Genomic DNA, 20,958 nt, shown 5'->3' with positions numbered 1-20,958 from the left:
AACTGTCAATAAAGATGATTGAACTAAAAAAAAAAAAAAGGATCTGATTGTGGATATCCAAAAGTTTGAAAGGACAGAGGAGGTTCTGCTGTTGGGAGATTTCAACCTGCCAGATGCGGACTGGAATGTTCCGTCAGCGGAATCGGAAAGAAGTAGGGAGATTGTGGATGCCTTTCAAGAGGCTCTGCTCAGACAAATGGTTAGAGAACCCACAAGGGAAAAAGTGATATTGGATCTGGTCCTCACAAATGGAGAGAGTATCTCTAAATGTTCGAGTGGGTGCTCACCTGGGAAGTAGTGATCATCAAACAGTTTGGTTTGATATAACGGCTAAAGTGGAGAGCGGCTGCACGTTACTTAAAGTCCTAGATTTCAAACGTACAGACTTTAATGCAATGGGAGAAAGAGCTTTTATGATGTGAGGACATAAGAGAAGTAGAAAGACAGTGGTCTAAGCTGAAAGGAGCGATAAAAATGGCTACGGACCTTTATGTGAAAAAAATCAATAAAAACAAGAGAAAAAGGGAGCCGATATGGTTTTCCAAACTAGTGGCGGAGAAAATAAAGGCGAAAGAGTTGGCATTCATGAAATATAAAAAAAAACAAGAAGAGGAGTGCAGAAAGGACTACAGCGTGAAACTGAAGAAGCCAAGAGAGGGATACATCTGGCGAAAGCACAGGTGGAAGAACAAATGGCTAAAAATGTAAAAAAGGGAGACAAAAATTTTTTCAGATATATTAGTGAAAGGAGGAAGATGAAAAATGGAATTGCTAAACTAAAAGATGCTGGGAACCGATATGTGGAAAGTGATGAGGAAAAAGCAAATGTGCTAAACAAATACTTCTGTTCTGTGTTCAAAGAAGAAAATCCTGGAGAAGGACCGAGATTATCTGGCAAAGTTACATGAGAAAATGGAATAGATTCTGCGCCATTCACGGAGGAGAGTGTTTATGAGCAACTAGAAAAACTGAAGGTGGACAAAGCGATGGGACCAGACGGGATCCATCCCAGGATACTAAGGGAGCTCAGAGAGGTTCTGGCGAGTCCTATTAAAGACTTGTTCAACAAATCTCTGGAGACAGGAGTGATTCCTGGGGATTGGAGGAGAGCAGATGTGGTCTCTATTCATAAAAGTGGTCACAGGGAAGAAGCAGGAAACTACAGGCCGGTGAGCCTCACTTCAGTTGTTGGAAAAATAATGGAAGTGTTGCTGAAAGAAAGGATAGTGTACTTCCTTGAATCTAATGGGTTACACTTACAGGATCCGAGGCAACATGGCTTTACAAAAGGTAAATCATGCCAAACGAACCTGATTGAATTTTTTGAATGGGTGACCAGAGCTTGATCGAGGACATATGATAGATGTAATTTACTTAGATTTCAGCAAAGCCTTTGATATAGTTCCTCATAGGAGGCTGTTGAACAAACTTGAAGGGCTGAAGTTAGGACCCAAAGTGGTGAACTGGGTTAAAAACTAGCTGTCGGACAGACGCCAGAGGGTGGTGGTTAATGGAAGTCGCTCGGAGGAAGGAAAGGTGAGTAGTGGAGTCCCTCAAGGTTCGGTGCTGGGGCCAATCCTGTTCAATATGTTTGTGAGTGACATTGCTGAAGGGTTAGAAGGAAAAGTGTGCCTTTTTGCAAATGATACCAAGATTTGTAACAGAGTAGACACCAAAGAGGGAGTGGAAAATATGAAAAAGGATCTGCAAAAGTTAGAGGAATGGTCTAATGCTTGGCAACTAAAATTCAATGCAAAAAAATGCAGAGTAATGCATTTGGGGATTAATAATCGGAAGGAACCGTATATGCTAGGAGGAGAGAAGCTGATATGCACAGACGAGGAGAGGGTGATAGTGTCCGAAGATCTAAAGGCGAAAAAACAGTGAGACAAGGCTGTGGCTGCTGCCAGAAGGATGCTGGGCTGTATAAAGAGAGGCGTAGCCAGTAGAAGGAAGAAGGTGTTGATGCCCCTGTACAGGTCATTGGTAAGGCCCCATTTGGAGTATTGTGTTCAGTTTTGGAGACCGTATCTGGCGAAGGATGTAAGAAGACTTGAAGCGGTCCAGAGGAGGGCGACAAAAATGATAGAAGGCTTGCGCCAGAAGAAGTATGAGGAGAGACTGGAAGCCCTGAATATGTATACCCTAGAGGAAAGGAGAGACAAGGGAAATTTGATTCAGACGTTCAAATACTTGAAGGGTATTAACGTAGAACATAATCTTTTCCAGAAAAAGGAAAATGGTAAAACCAGAGGACATAATTTAAGGTTGACGGGTGGTAGATTCAAGGGCAATGTTAGGAAATTCTACTTTACGGAGAGGGTGGTAGATGCCTGGAATGCGCTCCCGAGAGAGGTGGTGGAGAGTAAAACTGTGACTGAGTTCAAAGAAGCGTGGGATGAACACAGAGGCTCTAGAATCAGAAAATAATATTACAAATTGAACTAAGGCCAGTACTGGGCAGACTCTCTCTCTCTCACACCCACCGATCCCCTACACCCCTCCCCTGACATCTCTGGAACACCTCCCCCCAACATCCCCCAACCCTCCTAACATCCCCCCAACCACGATTTTGAACCAATCAAGGCCTTAGGCCCTTCCCATTGCATCACAAGACGCTTTAGGAAGGGGAAGACCCGTCATTCTGAGCACGCAGCCCTATAGGCAGGAGGGAGTAGGTTTCCCTCCTGCCAATTTGTCAGTGGAAGCAAAGGGGGTGTGGGGGGGTCAGGGGATGGGTATAGGGGGAATCTGTGGGTGTAAAGGAGGGAGAGAATTTTTTTTTCTCCCTGCCAATTCAGTTGATCCTGGCAGGGGAATCCACAATCAGCTGAGCTGGCAGAACTGCACTGAAACCAGCTCAGCTGATGGGGATTCCCCTGCTGCAGCTGATGGTCTTTCAGACAAGGTAGTTGGGTACGTCTGAAAAACTTGCTTTTGTGCATTTTTCATGAGGACGTTTTTATATTTCAGAATGGCCAAAAAGAAAGACATACTAAGGACCAAAACATCTACATAGGTCATTCTCAAAAATAAAAAAGAGAGCCATTGGCTGTTTTGAGAATTGACACTTTCTGTACTGGATTTCTGAATGTTTTTTCCCAAAACATCCAAATTAGATTTGGATGTCATATCGAAAATGCCCCTCATTTTCTACTTCTGTGTGACACAATAGCCATTTTCGCTCCTACCATAAGTTCGGTGGCGGGCAGGTGACAGAAGCCCTGACAGCAGTGACAGGAGGCTGCTTCTCACTGAGCGACTGAGTTGAGGAGTTTGCATGTAAACAAGATAGTGAATCAATCACTGTTTCAAAATCGGCCAACAGTGACTGAATCGCTATCTTTAGTGAATCTGGGCCTAAATGTGCTGATGCTCATAGGTATTTTATGAGCATTGGAGCAGCATCAGAGCATTTAGTGCTCTGGGCCGCAGTAGAAACCTCTACTGTGGCTTAGTTAAAAGGGGGATTAATTACATGAGGTGCTTGACTTTCATAATTCCTGGCTCCAGGAGAAAAAAAAAGGGGGGGGCTTCAAAGCAGGTTATTTGGGGTAAACTTCAGTTTACCTCCAGGTAATTCTAGTGACAATGGCCAGCATTTAAAAACAAAAAAACAGGGAGAGCACGTAATGCAGTGAGGAGCGAGGTCGCACATTTCTCAGCTCCCGGGCTCCCACTGACACGCTGCTTAATTACCCTTTTAAAGCAGCTCCAGCGCTCGGTGCAGTGTGCCGTCAATCTGGAATCGCATGGACCACTTTGTATCGAAATTGGGAGGTGGCATGACGAGCAGAATGGCGGCCAAAACCAGGAACAAGATGCGGCCTGCGGAGGAGAAAATGGCAGACCGAGCTTGGGGCAGGCGGCAGAGTTCACGGAGGGCCTGATGCGTCAACTTACTGCCGTAGTTACCTCGGCTCTTTCCTCGCAGTTGGAAAAACTGTCCACGCAGCTGACCCATATGGAGACTCTGTTGGGGGAGATGGTTGCACGCACCACGGAACTCGAAACGTGAGTATCCGGCACAGAGGATTCTGCTCAGGCCCTCCCAGCTCACTTCACCCGGCTGGAGAAATGCCTGGCTGAAAGCGAGGAAAAGGTGGAAGACCTGGAAAATCGGTCGAGGAGAGACAACCTTAGATTTATTGGGGTGCCTGAGACTCTTTCTGATCGTCAACTTGGTATTACTTTTAAGGATTGGCTAGCTGCAGAGTTTCCTTTTCCACCGGGTCTTAGCTCCCTATGTCTAGAGCGTGTGCATCGTGTGGGCCGTGCGGCGCTGGATCGTCGGCAACTTCGTGTAGTGGTGGCAAAGGTGCATAATTACCTACACAAGGTGGAAATTTTGAGGCAGTATCGACTTCGGCGGGACTCCCTTAAGTATGAAGATGCACCGATTCAGATCTTCCAGGATTATTCCATGGCTCTGCAGGACCGACGTCGCAAGTTCCAGCCCCTGTGTGGGGTTTAGGCGGAGAAGAAGACCCGGTTCCTATTTTTGTATCCAGCTATTCTCAAGATTAATTCTAATGAAGTCTGGAAATCCTTTGATACCGTAGAAGCGGCCCAGGATTTTGTGGACCACATTTTCTTGACTATGGAGCATTGATTGGGTCACCTATGGTTTGCATCTTTCTCCTTTTCAGTAGCTGTGGTGCGTCTCCTTCGGGTGCAGTGTTGCTAGAGCTGTTGGCTTTGGGTGTATTTTGCTGTTGATTATTATACCGTTTTATTGGGTGTTTGGGGGGGGGGCTTTGCATCCTAGTGCTCTCCCTGAGATCCACGTGGCTGTGGGCCCTTTTGGTGGGATTAGCTGTTGGGGGGATTGGGTAGGGGTGTGGGGGTTTGGGGGGTTTAGGTTTGTGGGGTAGGGAGGCGGGTCTCTAGAGTCCCTAATTTTAGATTTGCTATTTGTTTTTTCACCTTTCTTTCTGTTTGCTATGTCTGTCTGGAGGAGGCGAATGGGTAGGGGGATATCCTGTAACTGTAGAGCTCTGGGGGAGGCTGGGCTCCTGGGGCTTCTGTATACTTGGTCTTGCTAGAGCTTGTTCTCCTGGTTGTGCAATGAGTACACCCTTTAGGCTGGTCTCCTGGAATGTGGGGGGGCATTACCTCGCCAATAAAGCGGCAGAAAATTTTTGTCTCCCTTCAACGAACCAAAGCAGATGTTGCCTGTCTCCAGGAGACCAGACTGACAGATGAGGAGCACCTCAAGCTGAAAAGATCGTGGGTGGGGGAGGTCTTTTTTTTCTTCTCCCACAGGCCGTCATGGGGGGTGGCTGTCCTCTTTCGCAGGTCCTCTCCCATTGGCGTCCAGATCTTAGATAAAGATGCGGATGGCAGATACTTACTATTGCGCATGCAGGTGGGGGATTCCTATTATCTTTTGTTAGTGGTGTATGGGCCTAATGCCTCTGCATTGCCTTTCTCTCAACGCCTGATTGCACTGCGCTCCCGTTATTCTGGGGACCCTCTGCTCCTGGTGGGGGATGTTAATTTGGCAATGGATCCTGAGTAGGATAAGTCTTCCAGTCCTTCCACTCCCCTGGGTCCGCGTGGCTTATTGCTTAAAAATTTTGCTCTACTCTTGATTTAATTGACCCCTGGCAGCTCCTCCATCCCGAGGTGTGGGACTACACCCATTTATCTCTAGTCCACAGCTCTTGGTCTTGTCTCGTTTATGTTCTATTGTCTTCTTTGTTTTCGCAGGTCACTGCGGCTCACATTGGACAGATTCACATTGCTGATCACGTGCCAGTTTGGATTGATATCCAGTTGGAGGCGTCTTCTGTTCGTGCAGGGTATTGGCGTTTTCCCGCCTATCTCGCTCAGGATTCTGAGTTTCAGAAATTCATGTTAGATCAGTGGGAGGACTATGTCCGCTATAACGCGCAGCATCTGGATGATCCACATCTGTTTTGGGACACTGCTAAGTCAGTCCTTCGGGGACATATTTTAGCTTACACTTGCACCAGGTTTCAGAGACTAAACAAAGCTATTATCACGTTGGAGCGGGCGCTGTGGACGGCTAAACGGGCTTATGTGGCCAGGCCATCGGTGGCTACTAAGCAACAGTTTTTAACCACGCAGGCCTCTCTTAATACTCTGCTTCAGTCTAGGATGCAGCGTTGGTCTTCTTATTGCAAATATCATTTTTAGTGGTATGGTAACAAACCAGGTAAATTGTTGGCTAAATTAGTGGATGCCCACATGGGCAAGCAGCCTATTTTGGCTATGCGCTCTTCTGGGGGCACGGTCGTCTTGCGCACCGTTAATATAGCCCATGTTCTGCGGGACTACTTTGCTTCACAATACAAGGCTGGCCCTCCCCTGCCAGCGGACATGGTCAATGACTATCTAACTTCATTTGCCGGCGGTGGCAGTTCAGCAGCTGAATTGGCCTTTGCAGGCATCTGAGCTGCAGAGGGCTATTGGTGCTGGTAAGACTGGTACTGCTCCTGGCCCCGATGAATTTTCTGGGGAATTTTATCGGATCCTAGAGACTCAGCTTTGTGGTCCCCTGCTTGTTTATTACAATGAGGCCGTGCGGTGCGGTTCTTTCCCGCCTTTTTCTAATGAAGCCTCCATAGCTCTTCTTCTTAAGCCTGGCAAGGCTTTTGAGATCCCTGGTTCCTACCAACCTATTTCCCTAATCTACGTGGATCTCAAGCTTTTTTCCCATATTCTGGTAAATAGACTTCTGCCGTATATCCCCACGTTGATCCATGGAGACCAAGTGGGCTTCGTTCCGGGGCGGCAATCGGTGTTGAACGTGCGTAAGATCTTACTCGCTCTGGCTCATGCTCAACATGTGGCGGTCCCCACCTTGTTCGTGAGCTTGGATGCGACTAAAGCATTTGACAATGTCTCCTGGTCTTACCTGTATCAAACGTTGGATTATATTGGTGTCTCTGGGTTTTACCGTGCTGCTATTGGTTCCCTTTATGCGGACCCCATGGCTTCTCTCTTGGTCAATGGGATTTCCTCTGAGAAATTTCCTATTTGCCGGGGGACTCATCAGGGCTGCCCCTTATCTCCTCTGTTTTTTATTCTTACACTTGAACCCCTATTGTGTACTTTACGGATATTCGCCGCGGTGGAAGGGTTGCGTATAGCGGAGCAGGAACTTAAAACATTGGCGTTTGTGGATGACTTGCTGCTTATATTCACGAACCCAGCCCGTTCCCTCCTGGTGGCCTTAGATTTGATAGCAGAATATGGGTTTATTCAGGCTTGGTTATCAATTTTGATAAATCGATTGCTTTACCGTCTCATCTTTCCATTCGTCATCAGTGGGAAGAGGTGTTTCCGTTACAGTGAGCCAAGGCTTCCTTTAAGTATCTTGGAGTCTTAATTCCGTATGATCTCGCTACTCTTTACACTATTAATGTGGGGCCCCTGTTTCGTTCTTTGTCTGCCAAGTTGCATATGTGGCATGCCTTTTCTCTCTCATGGGTAGAGATGCATTACTCAATATGATTGTGATTCCCTCTTGGTTATATATCTTCCAAGTCCTTCCCTTGTATTTGTTACATCGAGACAAGACCAAGTACATTTGTTCCCTTCAGTATTTTCTTTGGAGGGGCCGTCCTGCCTGCTACCTTATCTGCAAGTAGCGCGCCCCCTTTTTAAAGGGGGCCTGGGCTTGCTTAACATCTGTCACCTCACTATTGGATGTGGTATACGCCACATCAATGATTAATTTCGGGGGACATCTGATTTTTCCAACACCACATTAGAACTTGCTTGCTTTATGGGGGATCATTTTAGTGCATTTCTGCATTCCATTTCCCCTCCTTTCCCACTCCGTCTGGGGCTTCGGGTGTTTGGTTTACTCCTGCAACGGGTCTGGACATGGGTGTGCCGGTTTCATGGCATCAGTGCCCGCGAGTCCCCCTTTCTGCCTATTAAATTCAATAGACATTTTTTGCCTGGTATGGGGATCTCGTGGTTCACTGACTGGGAGGCAATGGGGTTGACCTATCTGTTTCATTTGGTCCATACAGATGACACTATGAAGCCTTTTGCACAACTGTGTCGGGACTATGGCCTGACGGGTATAGATCATTTGGCATATTTGCAGATTCAACATTATGTGGCTTCCCTTCAGCGAACTAATTTATGTGCTGGTAGACAGAAAACACTGTCTACGGCCTATACCTTGGGTTCTCAAATGCCAGTCCCCCTCAGATTTTTTCGTTATTTGAAGGATGAGACCCCATTGCCTGACTAAGCCAGATATCAGACCTCCTGGGCCCAAGATCTCCATGTAGTATTGCCTGATGATATTATTTTAACTGCTGTAACTAGACTGCCTGCTCTAAGGAAATATTTATATTTTTTTGAAATGCAATACAAATTTTTATTTTGGCTTTATGTTTCGCCCAGGCGGGCATATAGAGCACAATTTCGCCTCTCCGCAGTCTGTGATAAATGTGGACATTTGGAAGCTACTCTTGGCCATATGTTATGGTCTTGCCCTGTGGTTCAGGCACTAGCCTGTTCGCATTTATTGGATGCATTTGGAGGATGACTGTCCATATATCACCTGAACTTCTTTTTGGAGTCTCTCCTCCCCATCACCCTCGACAGCCTGGCACGAGGGCTTTCCTGCGGTGGTCCATTCTGTCTGCCCTCAAATGTATTCTACTATAATGGTTGGAGTCAGAAGCTCCTAAGCTTTCCTTGTGGAGGATCCAGATGATTACTTTGCTTGCTTGGGAACGTCAGAGTGTCCTCTTCTGCCCGTGGTCATTGCTTTACGGTTACCTGGGAACCCTTCTAGAACACTATGACTCCTGTGTTCAGGAGTCGGATCTTGAATTGATTGGGTGGTTCTCCATATTAGTGCTTCCCCTTTGTTTTACTGTTCTTAGTACACTGTTTGGTTCTTTGTCATTTTCGTAGTGGACTCTGGACGCGGGTGGGGGGGTGTTTGTATATTTGAAATTGTTAGAGCTCTGTTTATCAGAAGGATTGGTTGATTTGTGTATCTATCTTGGCTCAATAAAAATCATTTACACATAAAAACAAAAAAAAACCCTTAAGTCCTACCACATTCAGACAGAAAAGAGATTCTAATCCTATGGACTCACTGAACACCACAGCAGAGATACAAAGTTACCAGTTCCAGACTCAAGAATTTTTAGCCAGTCTTGGTTTTGACTTCACATCCCAAAGCAGTGTGAGATTTGTAGTGCTTGATCCTGCCCAATACAATCAGTGCTGCAGATCTCATAATGCATCAAGATAGGGTGGTCAGAAATCTAGAACTGTCCTAAAAGCTCCAACGTGGAACTGGGTAACTTGGTATCTTTGCTACAGGCACCGACTTTCTACTCTAGATAGCATCTCAGCCCCTGCGGTAGAGTTTGTGTTTTCTGTGACAAAGTTTGCAAAAAATACTGTATATGGACTGTGGTGCTTGGTTCTAGATAAAAATTCTTCAAAGCAGCCCATGAGATTTTCATATCCTCCCCTCTCCCCCCTCCCACCCCCAACCACAAAAGCATGAGAGGAATTGTCCAGTTAGGAATGTTGGCAGTGCTGCTCAATAGAGAACTGTTTTGGCGGATCCAAATTCTAATCCCACATCTGCCATCCTCTCATTTGGAGCCAGTTCTTTACATTATTATATAAAAATTCCTTCTTATCTGAAAGTGCAAACCTGCTGGGAGGCTTGTCAGAACTGAAGATCAGCTATTCTGCATAGAGCCTAACTATATCATTAAAAGCACCTATTTTCTAAAGCCGCCTCCAGTTTTCTTTGAAGGCATTAGAGAATGGCACGGAGACAAATTTTTCATCCCCACTGGAACTCAGTTTCTCCATCCCCATGAGTTTTGTAATTGCCCTTGTCCCTGCCTCATTCCTGTAAGCTCTGCCTTAACTGTACAAGCCTCGAACACTTAAGATTTTAAAGTGTTTGACACTTATGAAGATGAGGACAGAGCGGGGGAGTACTATGAGTTATTAACAGCCCCTCCCCCACCTGCTTTGATAAGCCAGTGCATTTCTGGGAGAGCAGGAAATGTGCCCATTGACAATGTAGCAAAGCAGCACTGCTTTTTCATTTCAGTGTGCATTAATAAGTTACTTGCTGTAATCTACCTTGGCTACTGGGATAGACACATGGGATCTCCCAGAGAGAGAAAAGAGATAATGGTTACTGACTAGATGGGCCATTTGGCCTTTATCTGCTGTCATGTTTCTATGTTTCTCAAAACAGGCCTGACATACAAATTCATCTAAATCAGGGGTGTCCAACCCACGGCCTGCGGGCCGCATGCGGCCCAGTGAAGAATTTTTTGCAGCTCCACTCACGCTCGAGGACGATTCGATATTTTCCTCTGCCGCTCCCAGCTGTTTCCTGTCTTGCCGGCTCCCTCCTCCGTCCTGCTGCAGCGTTCACTCAAAACTGTGGGCAGCGGCTCCTAGTATGACCCGGAAGCATTCCCTCTGACGTCATGACATCAGAGGGAACACTTCCAGATCAGCCATGGGAGGCGCGTGGGAGCCGATACCCGTGGCTTTGAGCGAACACTGCAAGACGGAGGAGTGAACCGGTAAGACGATGAACACCCGCGGCCTAGAACTACCGTATGGCAGGGGATCCAGTGACTTGTGCCTAGGAGCCCTTAACTAATTAATCCTTCTCTTTTTCCTGTCCTCTCCCCGATCCAGCTCTTTCTCTAGTCTAGTCCATCATTCTTGTCCAGCACTACCCCTTTCTCTTGTTCCTTTGCCCACTTTCCTGAAAATATAGTCTGGCATTATTCCTCGTTCCCCGCAAGTAGTGTCTGCCGGTTATGGCTCTTACTGAGAGCACGTGAAAAGAAAAGCTACTCTGGCTGCCACTTAAGGTGTGAGTTCTAACGGAGGGAGTGCGGGGGTCTGGCCCACCCACATTTCTTTTCTCTCTCCTTCCTGGGACACATGGATCCTCGTGTGGCTTGGATCCAGCTGGAGCAAATGTGCTCCGCTAATACACTGTTAATGCAGATTTGGGAAACCTCACAGGGTCTATGGGCCCGGCACAGTGCGGGATCAGCTCATCGCAGCCCACTGCATTATCTGTGCTTAAACTCTTGTATCCTCTCCTTCAGGCCTGCATGTTACTGCTTTTCTTAAAAGGAAAAAAAAAGAGGAAGAAAGAAAGAAAAATAAAGAGAGAGATTTGATTTGTGAAATGACAGGGCTGAACATAATAAGAGAACTGGAATTTAATTAGTGAAGTCCCCATGGGAGGGACCTTGGGATGAGAGAGTATCTGCAGCCACTGGAGCCTTCCAAAAAGAACTGCCGAAAGCTCTTACCCAGGAGGAGAAAGATGAAGGCAGAGAGACAGGGAGCTGGTAAGATAAGAGATGCTTTTGCAGAGTGAAAGTTGGATAACTTTTGGGAGTAGAAGGTGAATTGCTCTGGACTCTGGAGCTGCTCAGTGATCTTTTTTTGTTCTCTGTCTGTCTGTGAGGGGGGTGGGGGTAGGTAGATGCCTGGTAAGTGTTGGCAGTGTGTTGAGGGAGACAGTTAAGGTTTGGCAGTGGGTGAGGTATTAAGATGTTTTGTATTTTCTCCTGCATTAGGAAAGCTGTAGGAAGCAGGATTCCTCACTTACTAGGGTTGTTGGGGTTTGTCCTCCTGGGCTTTTGTCCAACTGTCGCTCCTTGGCTGCTGGGCTCTGACTGTACTCCACCTCCTGCTGAACCCCTGGGCATGGCCTCGGACCACTGGGGATCCCAGGGAACCACCACCATCCTACACCATTCTCACCATCTACCAGGGATACCAGGCCCCACAAGGAGAAGGGAGAGAGATGGGAGCAGATGATGGAAGGGGGGAGATGATGGAAGGGGGGATTGGAGAAGGGGACAGATGATGGAAGTGGAGAGAAGGGAGAGAGAGAGAGAGAAGGGGGCAGATGATGCAAGTGGGGAGAACTTCTGCTGTCAGCATTAGGCACATGTGGGAAAGCAGCGGTGAAGAGCTGAGGGGCCCTCACCTCCTCACCACTGCTGCTTTCCCACATGCTAGATGGGGGGGGGGGGCATATGCTGGATTGGGGAAGAAGATAGAGTTAATGAGATAGTGGAGGAGTGAAGGAAAGGGGTGGCAAGCTGTGAGTAGACACTGAAAAGAGGGAACGGGGCCAGGGGGCCCATTGTACTTGTGTGCCTAGGGGCCCTCGAAGAATTAATATTGACCTGCCCAGAAGGGAGAAGGGCTTGAGACTTGAGAAGACTTGAGAGGGAGGGAGCACAAACTCAGGAAAAATGATGGAAGGAAGAAGGGAGGGGCATGAACTTAGGACACAGAATGAAGGGAAAGATAGAGGGAAGCATGAGCCATAAGATGGAAGAATGGAGGGAGTGAGGGAAAGAGATGCAGAGGTGAGGGAGAATTGGGTGTCTGAGAGAGAGAAAGAGATGGTGCAATTGGGGAGATAAAGAAAGCGGAGAACTGTTGGGCAGAGAGAGGAGGGACGGAGACACAGAGAGAATTATTGACATGGTGGTGGGAGAGGAGTGAGGTAGAGATGCATGGGCGCAGAGAGAAGGGGGAGAACATGCTGGGCCGAGGAAGCCTCCTGGATGGTTTTTTTTTTTTGGGGGGGGGAGGGTATTAAAAGAAGAAATTGTGGACCTGGGCAAGGGAGGCAGGCAAGTAGGGGGAGAGATGGGATGGGGGCAGTTGGGAAGAGAAAGAGAGAGAAGTTGGATCTAGGGATGGGAGAGAGGGAAAATGTTAGGCCTGTGGATGGAAGGCAGAGAGATGCAGCATCTCTCTTTTTTTCTCCATTTCATTGTTCAGCACCAAGGGGGAGAGAAGAAGAAAAACAGAAAAGAGAGGGAGCAAAATGTTGGACCATGGAGATAGAAGAGGAGAGATGGAACCATGGGAGGGCAGGAAGGAAGAGAGCTGGGATAAGATGATGCTAGGGGGATGGAAAGAAAGGGACAGGGAATTATAGCCTGACCAGTGGAGAGAGGAAGGAGGATTCTGAAAGTGGTGAGCCATGTAGATGAGGTCAAAAGGGAGATGACAAGATGAGTGAGAGAGCAGTGAGTACAGTGGTAGAAATGTAGTAATGGGGAGTAGACAGCAGGAAATAGGAGGCTGGGAAATGGGAGAGCTAGGGACTGAGAGAAGATGGAGAATTGAAAGGTAGCTGAACATTTAAAAAGAAGAAGGGTGAGAAAGAAGGCAAGATTTGAGTGGATAGAGGCAAAAAAGAAAAGAAAAAGTTAAGAAAGCTGAAAGGGAAAAATCAATACTTTGGAAATAGGCATAAGAAGGAAATGGAACGACAGAAGAAGAGAAAAAATGGACGGCAGACATTGGAAAGAGAATTAGTTGAAGATAGAGAAAAAGCAGAAAGAGAAACTGGGACCAAGATGATGGAAAAACAAAACATCCAGACAACATGGTAGAAAAAATTGTTTTATTTTGAATTTATTAATTGGAATATGTTAGCTTTGGGATATGTGTATCACAATTATTTTTGTATTCAGTGACGTAGTAATATACAGCTGATTTGGGGGAGGGACTGGAGCACAAAATTAATGGATGGGCACCAAACTTTTTCCCTGCCTGAGTGCAATTTATAAATACTTGAGCTAGTGCCAAGCCATGCCAACTGAAGACATCTTCCTCCAGTCTGGCAACTCAAAATCTCCAAGCTTTGCAGCCAATGGCAATATCCTCATGTTGCCCTGCTTTCATGCATTCATGAAAGTCAAGGGGGGGGGGAGGGAGGAAGGCAGCAGCTCTGCAATATTGCTGCCAGCTGCAGAACTTGGGAAGTTGGAGGGGGATGAGGTGGCTGTCAGTTGGTGAAGCTTGGGGATCCCTATTAGCTACAGCAGGAGAGATGTTCATTTTGAGGGAGCCTAAGCTCAAAGTGGGAGGCCCAAAAAAGCTGTAATATTTACCCTGATTAAACGATCCTTCACGTGTGCTGCTGACAGCTGTTCCAGCATCCCCGCTCTGATAAGGCTCACCTCTGAAGAGGCTCACCGTAGCTATAATAGAAGTGAATGGGAGAACCAGGAGTGCGTATCCTTGCTCATTAGAGTGGGGATACTGAAGCCTGTGGCTGCTCCCACTGTCAGCGGTGTACGTGGAGGATCACTCAGTCAGGGTAGTACTGCTTTTTGGGGTTCCTCTCCACAGTGTCCCTTTAATGAAGGTTTATTATTAGGTACATACATCTTCTATATTAGTGATTGCAGATTTGGGACCTGCTCAACCTTTTTTTTGCTCATTGTCTAATGTTAGTGTTTGTGCGGCCCCAGAAAAAAAATTTTCGGCCAATGCGGCCCAGGGAAGCTAAAAGGTTGGACACCCCTGATCTAAATGGAAAAAAACAGGGGTCCTTGTTGGGTTCCCAGATTGATTCATGTCACTAGGAAAAGGATAAACCAGACCTGGTTTTACCCTCATGATCTCTACAGAGATGTAATTGTGGTTTGTCCAAGTAAAACAAGAGGATTATGGGAGGAAGTTATCAAACTGCAGTAAAAGACAAGCTTTCACTTCACCTTAAATTACCACAGAAGTCCAAAACAGCAACAGGGCAGCTGATCTGCAAGGTCCAATGTGGTAAAAAAAATAAAATAAAAATAATAATAATAAAGAATCTGATCGATTGGAAGAGTCCTTTAAACAGATATCTATTAAGGAACTACACTTAAAATCAATAGTAGCCTGACACTGCCATGTTTTTCCCCCTCCAGGGGTTATAAATAAATGATATTGCTGAAGGGTTGTCGGGTAAGATTTGCCTCTTTGCGGATGATACCAAAATCTGCAATAGAGTAGACATGCTGGATGGTGTGAATAACATGAAGAAAAGAACTGGCGAAGCTTGAAGAAATTTGGCAGCTAAAATTTAATGCTAAGAAATGCAAGATCATGCATTTGGGCTGCAAAAACCAGAGGGAATGGTACAGTTTAGGAGGTTAAGAACTTATGTGCATGAAGGAAGAGTGGGACTTGAGTAGGACTATATGTGATGATCTTAATGTGGCCAAACAGGTTGAAAAGGTGACGGCAAAAGTTAGAAGGATGTTAGGTTGCATAGGGAGATGTATGGCCAGTAGGAAAAAGGAGGTACTGATGCCTCTGTATAAGACTCTGGTAAGACCTCATTTAGAATACTGTGTACAATTCTGGAGGCCACACCTTCAAAAAGATATAAAAAGGATGGAATCGGTCCAGAGGAAGGCTACTAAAATGGTGCATGGTCTTCGAGATAAAGCATATGGGGACAGACTTAAAGATCTCAATTTGTATACTTTGGAGGAAAGGTGGGAGAGGGGAGATATGATAGAGACGTTTAAATACCTACGTAATGTAAATGCACATGAGTCGAGTCTCTTTAATTTGAAAGGAAACTCTGCAATGAGAGGGCAGAGGATGAAGTTAAGAGGTGATAGGCTCCAGAGTAATCTGAGGAAATACTTATTTACAGAAAGGGTGGTAGATGTGTGGAACAGCTTCCCAGAAGAGGTGGTGGAAACAGAGACTGTGTCTGAATTCAAGAGGGCCTGGTATAAGCATGTAGGATCTCTCAGAGAGAGAAAGAGATAATGGTTACTGCGGATGGGCAGACTAGATGGGCCATTTGGCCTTTATCTGTCCTCATGTTTGTATGTTTCCATAAGAACCACTAGGTGTATGAATATGATATCGTCTAAGAAGTGATAGATTTAATCAAACTTCTGTGTGGCAATAGCTAGTAACAAGGAACTGCATGCTGTTGTTGCTGCTACTACTACACAGAGATTTGATCAAATCTATTACTTAGGCGATATCATATTCATATGCCAAGTGGTTATTATAGCCCAAATGCAGCCACAAATATCATCTAATACTCCCAACCACTGAACACCCAAGCTCCACCCCAGACCCCACCCCATTACTAATTGTAATGCAATTTCTTCTATTCAACTTTCATATACACACAATAAACACAGCAGATATAAATTCTCAAAACCGACAAATTTCAATCACTACATTGAAAATAAAATCATTTTCCCTACTTTTGTTGTCTGGTGATTTTATTTTCCTAATGAAAAACAAACCTAAATACTGCAGGAGGAGGAGCAGCAGCAGCAGCGAGTGGCCGGGGTGAGTCACTCCCACAGCCCAAGGCAGGACAGGAGCCGTGGAGTCAGGCAGCAGAGCCAGAAGTTCCAGATTGGCCCATGCAGGAGTTGGAATAAATCTTCCCTACCTCAGACTTCCAGATCGCTGACTGTGTGGAAGGAATGGAGGTACAAGCTACTGGCCCTATGATAGAGAGCCAGACAGAATGCATGGACACTGAATGAAAGGAATGAAGCCTTGATTCTTTGAATGTCCTGGTGGCCCTGACGCAGCGGACGACTTAAATCAGTAAAGTTCCGCGAAACGCTGGCCGCGTCGGCATATGAACACTAGTGACTGCTCTTCTCTGTAAAGACAAATCAGCTATAGAGCTAAGTTGCTTTTTTGGTCTTTTTTACATCCTGGCTTGCACTTATTTCTATATAACCCCATAGGGGTGGTAGCTTCATTTAAATGCTTTTGAAAAATTATTTTAAAAAATTACAGTTGTGTGGGCCGATGATTGGAGCAGGAGCGATTATACTAAGCAGACTATTCTCAGTTTGTGACTGTTATGGCAGTGCGTAGGCTCCGATTCTGAGGCCATAGCCCTTTCAATCTTCTGGGCTATTAACACTAACGTGCACTGCTAGTTATTTGCAGTATTTAGGTTTGTTTTTCATTATATATTTATATACTGCTGGGTAATTAGTTTTAGATTTTATTTTCCTAATCATCTTTTCCCAGTCTCTGTGCTCTTAATTGTTGTTTCCAGGGCCTTCTTATCCATTCACTGTTTTTCTCTCCTTCTTCATATTCTGCCCTGAATTCATCTTTCAAAAATATACACTGACCTCTCATTCAAACAGGTAACCCAAACATGGATTGTGGCCAACAAATTATAAGTCACTCAGAGACGTGAAACTCTACAAGGAGGGAACGCTCCCCCCTGAAGATGAACCAGAGTTTACCTTCCAGTCATTGCAACTGTTTCAATGCTGGTCACGCTCCATGTTGGATTCCAGAGTGAATAAATAAATAAATAAATAAAGGTTACAATCTTGCAATCTTCTGTGTGAATATACTTTCTTGCTATTTTCTTATTTCTTATTTCACAAACATCAAGAGCTGTAAAGGTTTTGAAACTTAGCTCAGCTTGGCTTTTAACTTGTTAACTTGTTAAAAGCCAAGCTGAGCTAAGTTTCAAAACCCTTACAGCTCTTGATGTTTGTGAAATAAGAAATAAGAAAATAGCAAGAAAGTATATTCACACAGAAGATTGCAAGATTGTAACCTTTATTTATTTATTTATTCACTCTGGAATCCAACATGGAGCGTGACCAGCATTGAAACAGTTGCAATGACTGGAAGGTAAACTCTGGTTCATCTTCAGGGGGGAGCGTTCCCTCCTTGTAGAGTTTCACGTCTCTGAGTGACTTATAATTTGTTGGCCACAATCCATGTTTGGGTTACCTGTTTGAATGAGAGGTCAGTCTATATTTTTGGATCTAAGCATTTTTCTGGCTTCCATTGTATCCTAATCAATAATACCCCTGAGATTTCTGAAGGAAACTTAATTCATCTTTGGCATTAACTTTTAACATTCAACATTTTTCCATTTTTCTGCTTTCTTCTCAAAATCTACTTTTCTATGTCTTCCCTTCCTCTTTCTCTCTCCTTCCCTCCCCATATCCATGGTCTGACAACTCTTTCCTTCCCTCCCTCCTCCCTTTTCCCCCTTCCCACAGCATCTCTCTCTCTACTACTACTACTACTATTATTATTATTTCTATAGCACTACCAGACTCCCCTCCCTGATCTGGCATGTCTCCCTTCCTTGAGTCATCTCTCCTCTCCCCTCACCCACCCCCTCGTGTAACATTTCTCTTTCTTTTCCTCCTTTCTGCCCTCTGCAGTCCAATGTTTCCCCTTCCTTCCTTCTTTCTAGCCCCCCTCCCAGTCCAAAATTTCTCCCTCTCTTCCTGCCCAGTGTGCGAGATCATGCTGGCATCAGCTGACTTGCAACTTCCTGCTGCCATCGCATATGCCTGGACTCCTGCCTTCGCGTATCCAGCATATACGTGAAGGCAGGAATCCCGGCATACACGATGGCAGCAGGAAGTTGCATGTCAGATGACGTCAGCGTCTCTCTTCCTGCCCAGAATGTGAGATCGGGTACAAGACTGCAGGCCGCATAATAGCACCTAGGGGCCGCATGCGACCCACGGGCCATGAGTTTGAGACTGCTGCTCTAGACCCATCCTGGTTACATCTTTCTGAAGGTGCAGTCTCCAGAACTGCACACAGTACTCTAAATGCGATCTCACCAGAAACTTGTACAAATCACTTTCATTTCTGTTTCCTGCTGGCCATTCCTTTACCTATGCACCCAAGGATCCTTCTGGCTTTGGCCATTGCCCTTTCTACCTGTTTTGTCACCTTAAGATTGTCAGTAACAATCACCCCCAAGTCTCGCTCTTCTTATGAGCACAGAAGTACTTCTCCTCCTAAATGGTACCACTCCCTTGGTACCATAACCCTGCATTTTTAGCATTACATTTTAGTTGCTAGTTTCTGGACCATCAGGGATGTCTCCCCTATTACAGAGAGGCAAATCTTACAGCCTTTCAGCAACAGCACTCACAAAAATGTTAAAAAGAGCTGGGCCAAGGACCAAGCTCTTTGGCACTCCACTAGTAACATCCTTTTCCTCCAAGTAAACTCCATTTACCACCACCCTCTGTTTCTTCCACTTAACCAGTTTCTAACCCATTGCTCAGTATGGACTGCAAGCTCTCAGTTTATTTAAATAACATGACATTGGGGGCAAGACATGTTAAGGGGCAAATAATTAAGTCATGTTAAGGGGTAAATAATATACATTATTGTCCTAGGTTTGATCATTTCTTCCCTATATATTCCCAGAGGCCACAAGGGTAAAACCAGACAGAATGTACCTAATGATGTGAAGCCAAGAAATCATTATTCTTGGGGGTGGGGTGGTTGTGGGGGGATGGGGAAAGCTGAGTGAGAAACAGCAGAGGGGTGGACTTACTTCAGTACATCTTCATTCAGGGTAAATGACAGATGTGGGTATTTCCTAAAAGGTACAAAACTGCTGCTCAGCAGATCCACAGGCTTGCCCTGGTTCTGGATGTCCACCACACTGTAGAATTTTGGAGACCACATATGCAGAATTAAGAGAGCCAAGGACACTGTGACAGCCAAGGTGACAAACAGGAATCTCTGGATCAGATGCATCCTCCTGGAGGGTGGAAGGAAGACACAGAGAGGGAAATGTGAAGCTTCAGAATACAAGATTTTTCATTAATTATAAGCACATGCAAAGCTCACTATTACAACAACCCTTATGGTTACCAACTGGCTTCATGTTTTCAGCACAAACTGACCCAGTTCTGGGTTTATCCTGTGCACAAACTCATAGGTCTGATTTTTCTAAATCTTTTGTAGGGGCAAAATTAGGACTGGTTCAGTGTATCTTGGGGAAAAAATTGAGCAAGTTGAGTAAAGACCATCAAATAACACCACGAAGCAGACAGACATAAAATGAAAAGCACCAGTGATTTACCCTATCAGCCAACCCAGCTGAATATGGGATCCTAGGTGTCTTAAGTTGGTGATACCCAACTTGCCAACCAAGAAAAGTGGCACAGGAGGACTGACTTGCACCAAGGATCAAAGGAGAGCCAAGAGGTTCAATTCCAAATTTATTATAAATCATAGCAAGGCAACACAGAAGAGACTCTCTTCTGTGGTGTTTTGCTGTGTTTTTTTTAATAAATTTGCAATTCACTTCTTGGCTCTCCTCTGATCCTTAGTGCAAGTCAGTCCTCCTGCACCACTTTTCTTGGTTGGCAAGTTGGGTATCACCAACTTAAAACACCTAGGATCCCATATTCAGCTGGGTTGGCTGATAGGGTAAATCACTGGTGCTTTTCATTTTTTCAGATACATAACAGTGCTATCTGTTTGAGTCTGGGTGGCAACTGTGCCAGTGATATTTAACAGACCTAACTTTAAGCACATAAAGTAATTTTATAACCGATTGCCTAGATGAAGAGAGTAAAAAAGCGCCTATTTGATATCTAATATGTAACAACACACAAACATATATATGTCTTTATGAAATACTAGTACAAATTCTACAGAAATAGCACTTAAGTTGCCATTTCTGTAGATTGAAGATGCAGACATTACGCCTGTTCAAGAGCAGGTCTAAATGTACACTCATGCCAGTGGTATAGCCATGGGGCACGCCCCCTCCCCCCCCTTCCCACACACACACACACTTTTGTCTCAGACCCCATCCATAACTGGAGTACCCTTTGACTGGCTGGCTGGGATATGTAATCCCACCAGCTGACAAGATCTGTGACCGGAACTTTCCAGGAAATTATAGTCCGGCCAGCCTGACTTCAGTGCCGGGCAAAATGGTGGAAACAATTATAAAAAACAAAATTGTGGAACATGTACACAAACATGATTTAATGAGACAGAGTCAGCATGGGTACAGCCGAGGGAGATCTTGCCTCACCAATTTACTTGACTTCTTTGAAGATGTGAATAAACATGTGGATAAAGCCGCTTAATGCAGTTTATCTAGATTTTCAGAAAGCTTTTGATAAAAGTTCCTCATGAGAGGCTCCTGCGAAAATTAAAGAGTCATAGGAATAGAGTTGTGGACTAGGAATTAGTTATCAGATAGAAACTGAGGGTAGGGTTAAATGGTCATTTATTCCAATGGAGGAGAGTAAACAGTGGAGTGCCACAGGGATCTGTACTCGGACTGGTGCTATTTAACTTATTTATAAATGATCTGGAAATTGGTACGATGAGTGAGGTGAT

General features: G+C 45.3%; 1 protein-coding gene across 4 annotated transcripts in view; it reads right to left on the bottom strand.

Annotated features, from left to right (window-relative positions):
* Positions 1-20,958, bottom strand: part of B4GALNT1 (beta-1,4-N-acetyl-galactosaminyltransferase 1) — a 284,601-nt gene that overhangs the window by 147,194 nt on the left and 116,449 nt on the right. For all 4 annotated transcript variants that reach the window (XM_033935405.1, XM_033935407.1, XM_033935408.1 and 1 more), the window contains one exon: positions 19,148-19,357. In XM_033935405.1, coding sequence (XP_033791296.1) covers positions 19,148-19,353 — 206 coding nt within the window. In that variant the 5' untranslated portion in view covers positions 19,354-19,357. The remainder of the gene's footprint in view (positions 1-19,147; positions 19,358-20,958) is intronic.

The sequence above is a fragment of the Geotrypetes seraphini genome, chromosome 3, assembly GCF_902459505.1.
Source record: "Geotrypetes seraphini chromosome 3, aGeoSer1.1, whole genome shotgun sequence".
NCBI classification, from domain to species: domain Eukaryota; kingdom Metazoa; phylum Chordata; class Amphibia; order Gymnophiona; family Dermophiidae; genus Geotrypetes; species Geotrypetes seraphini.
This window is presented reverse-complemented; position numbering and strand designations above follow the sequence as displayed.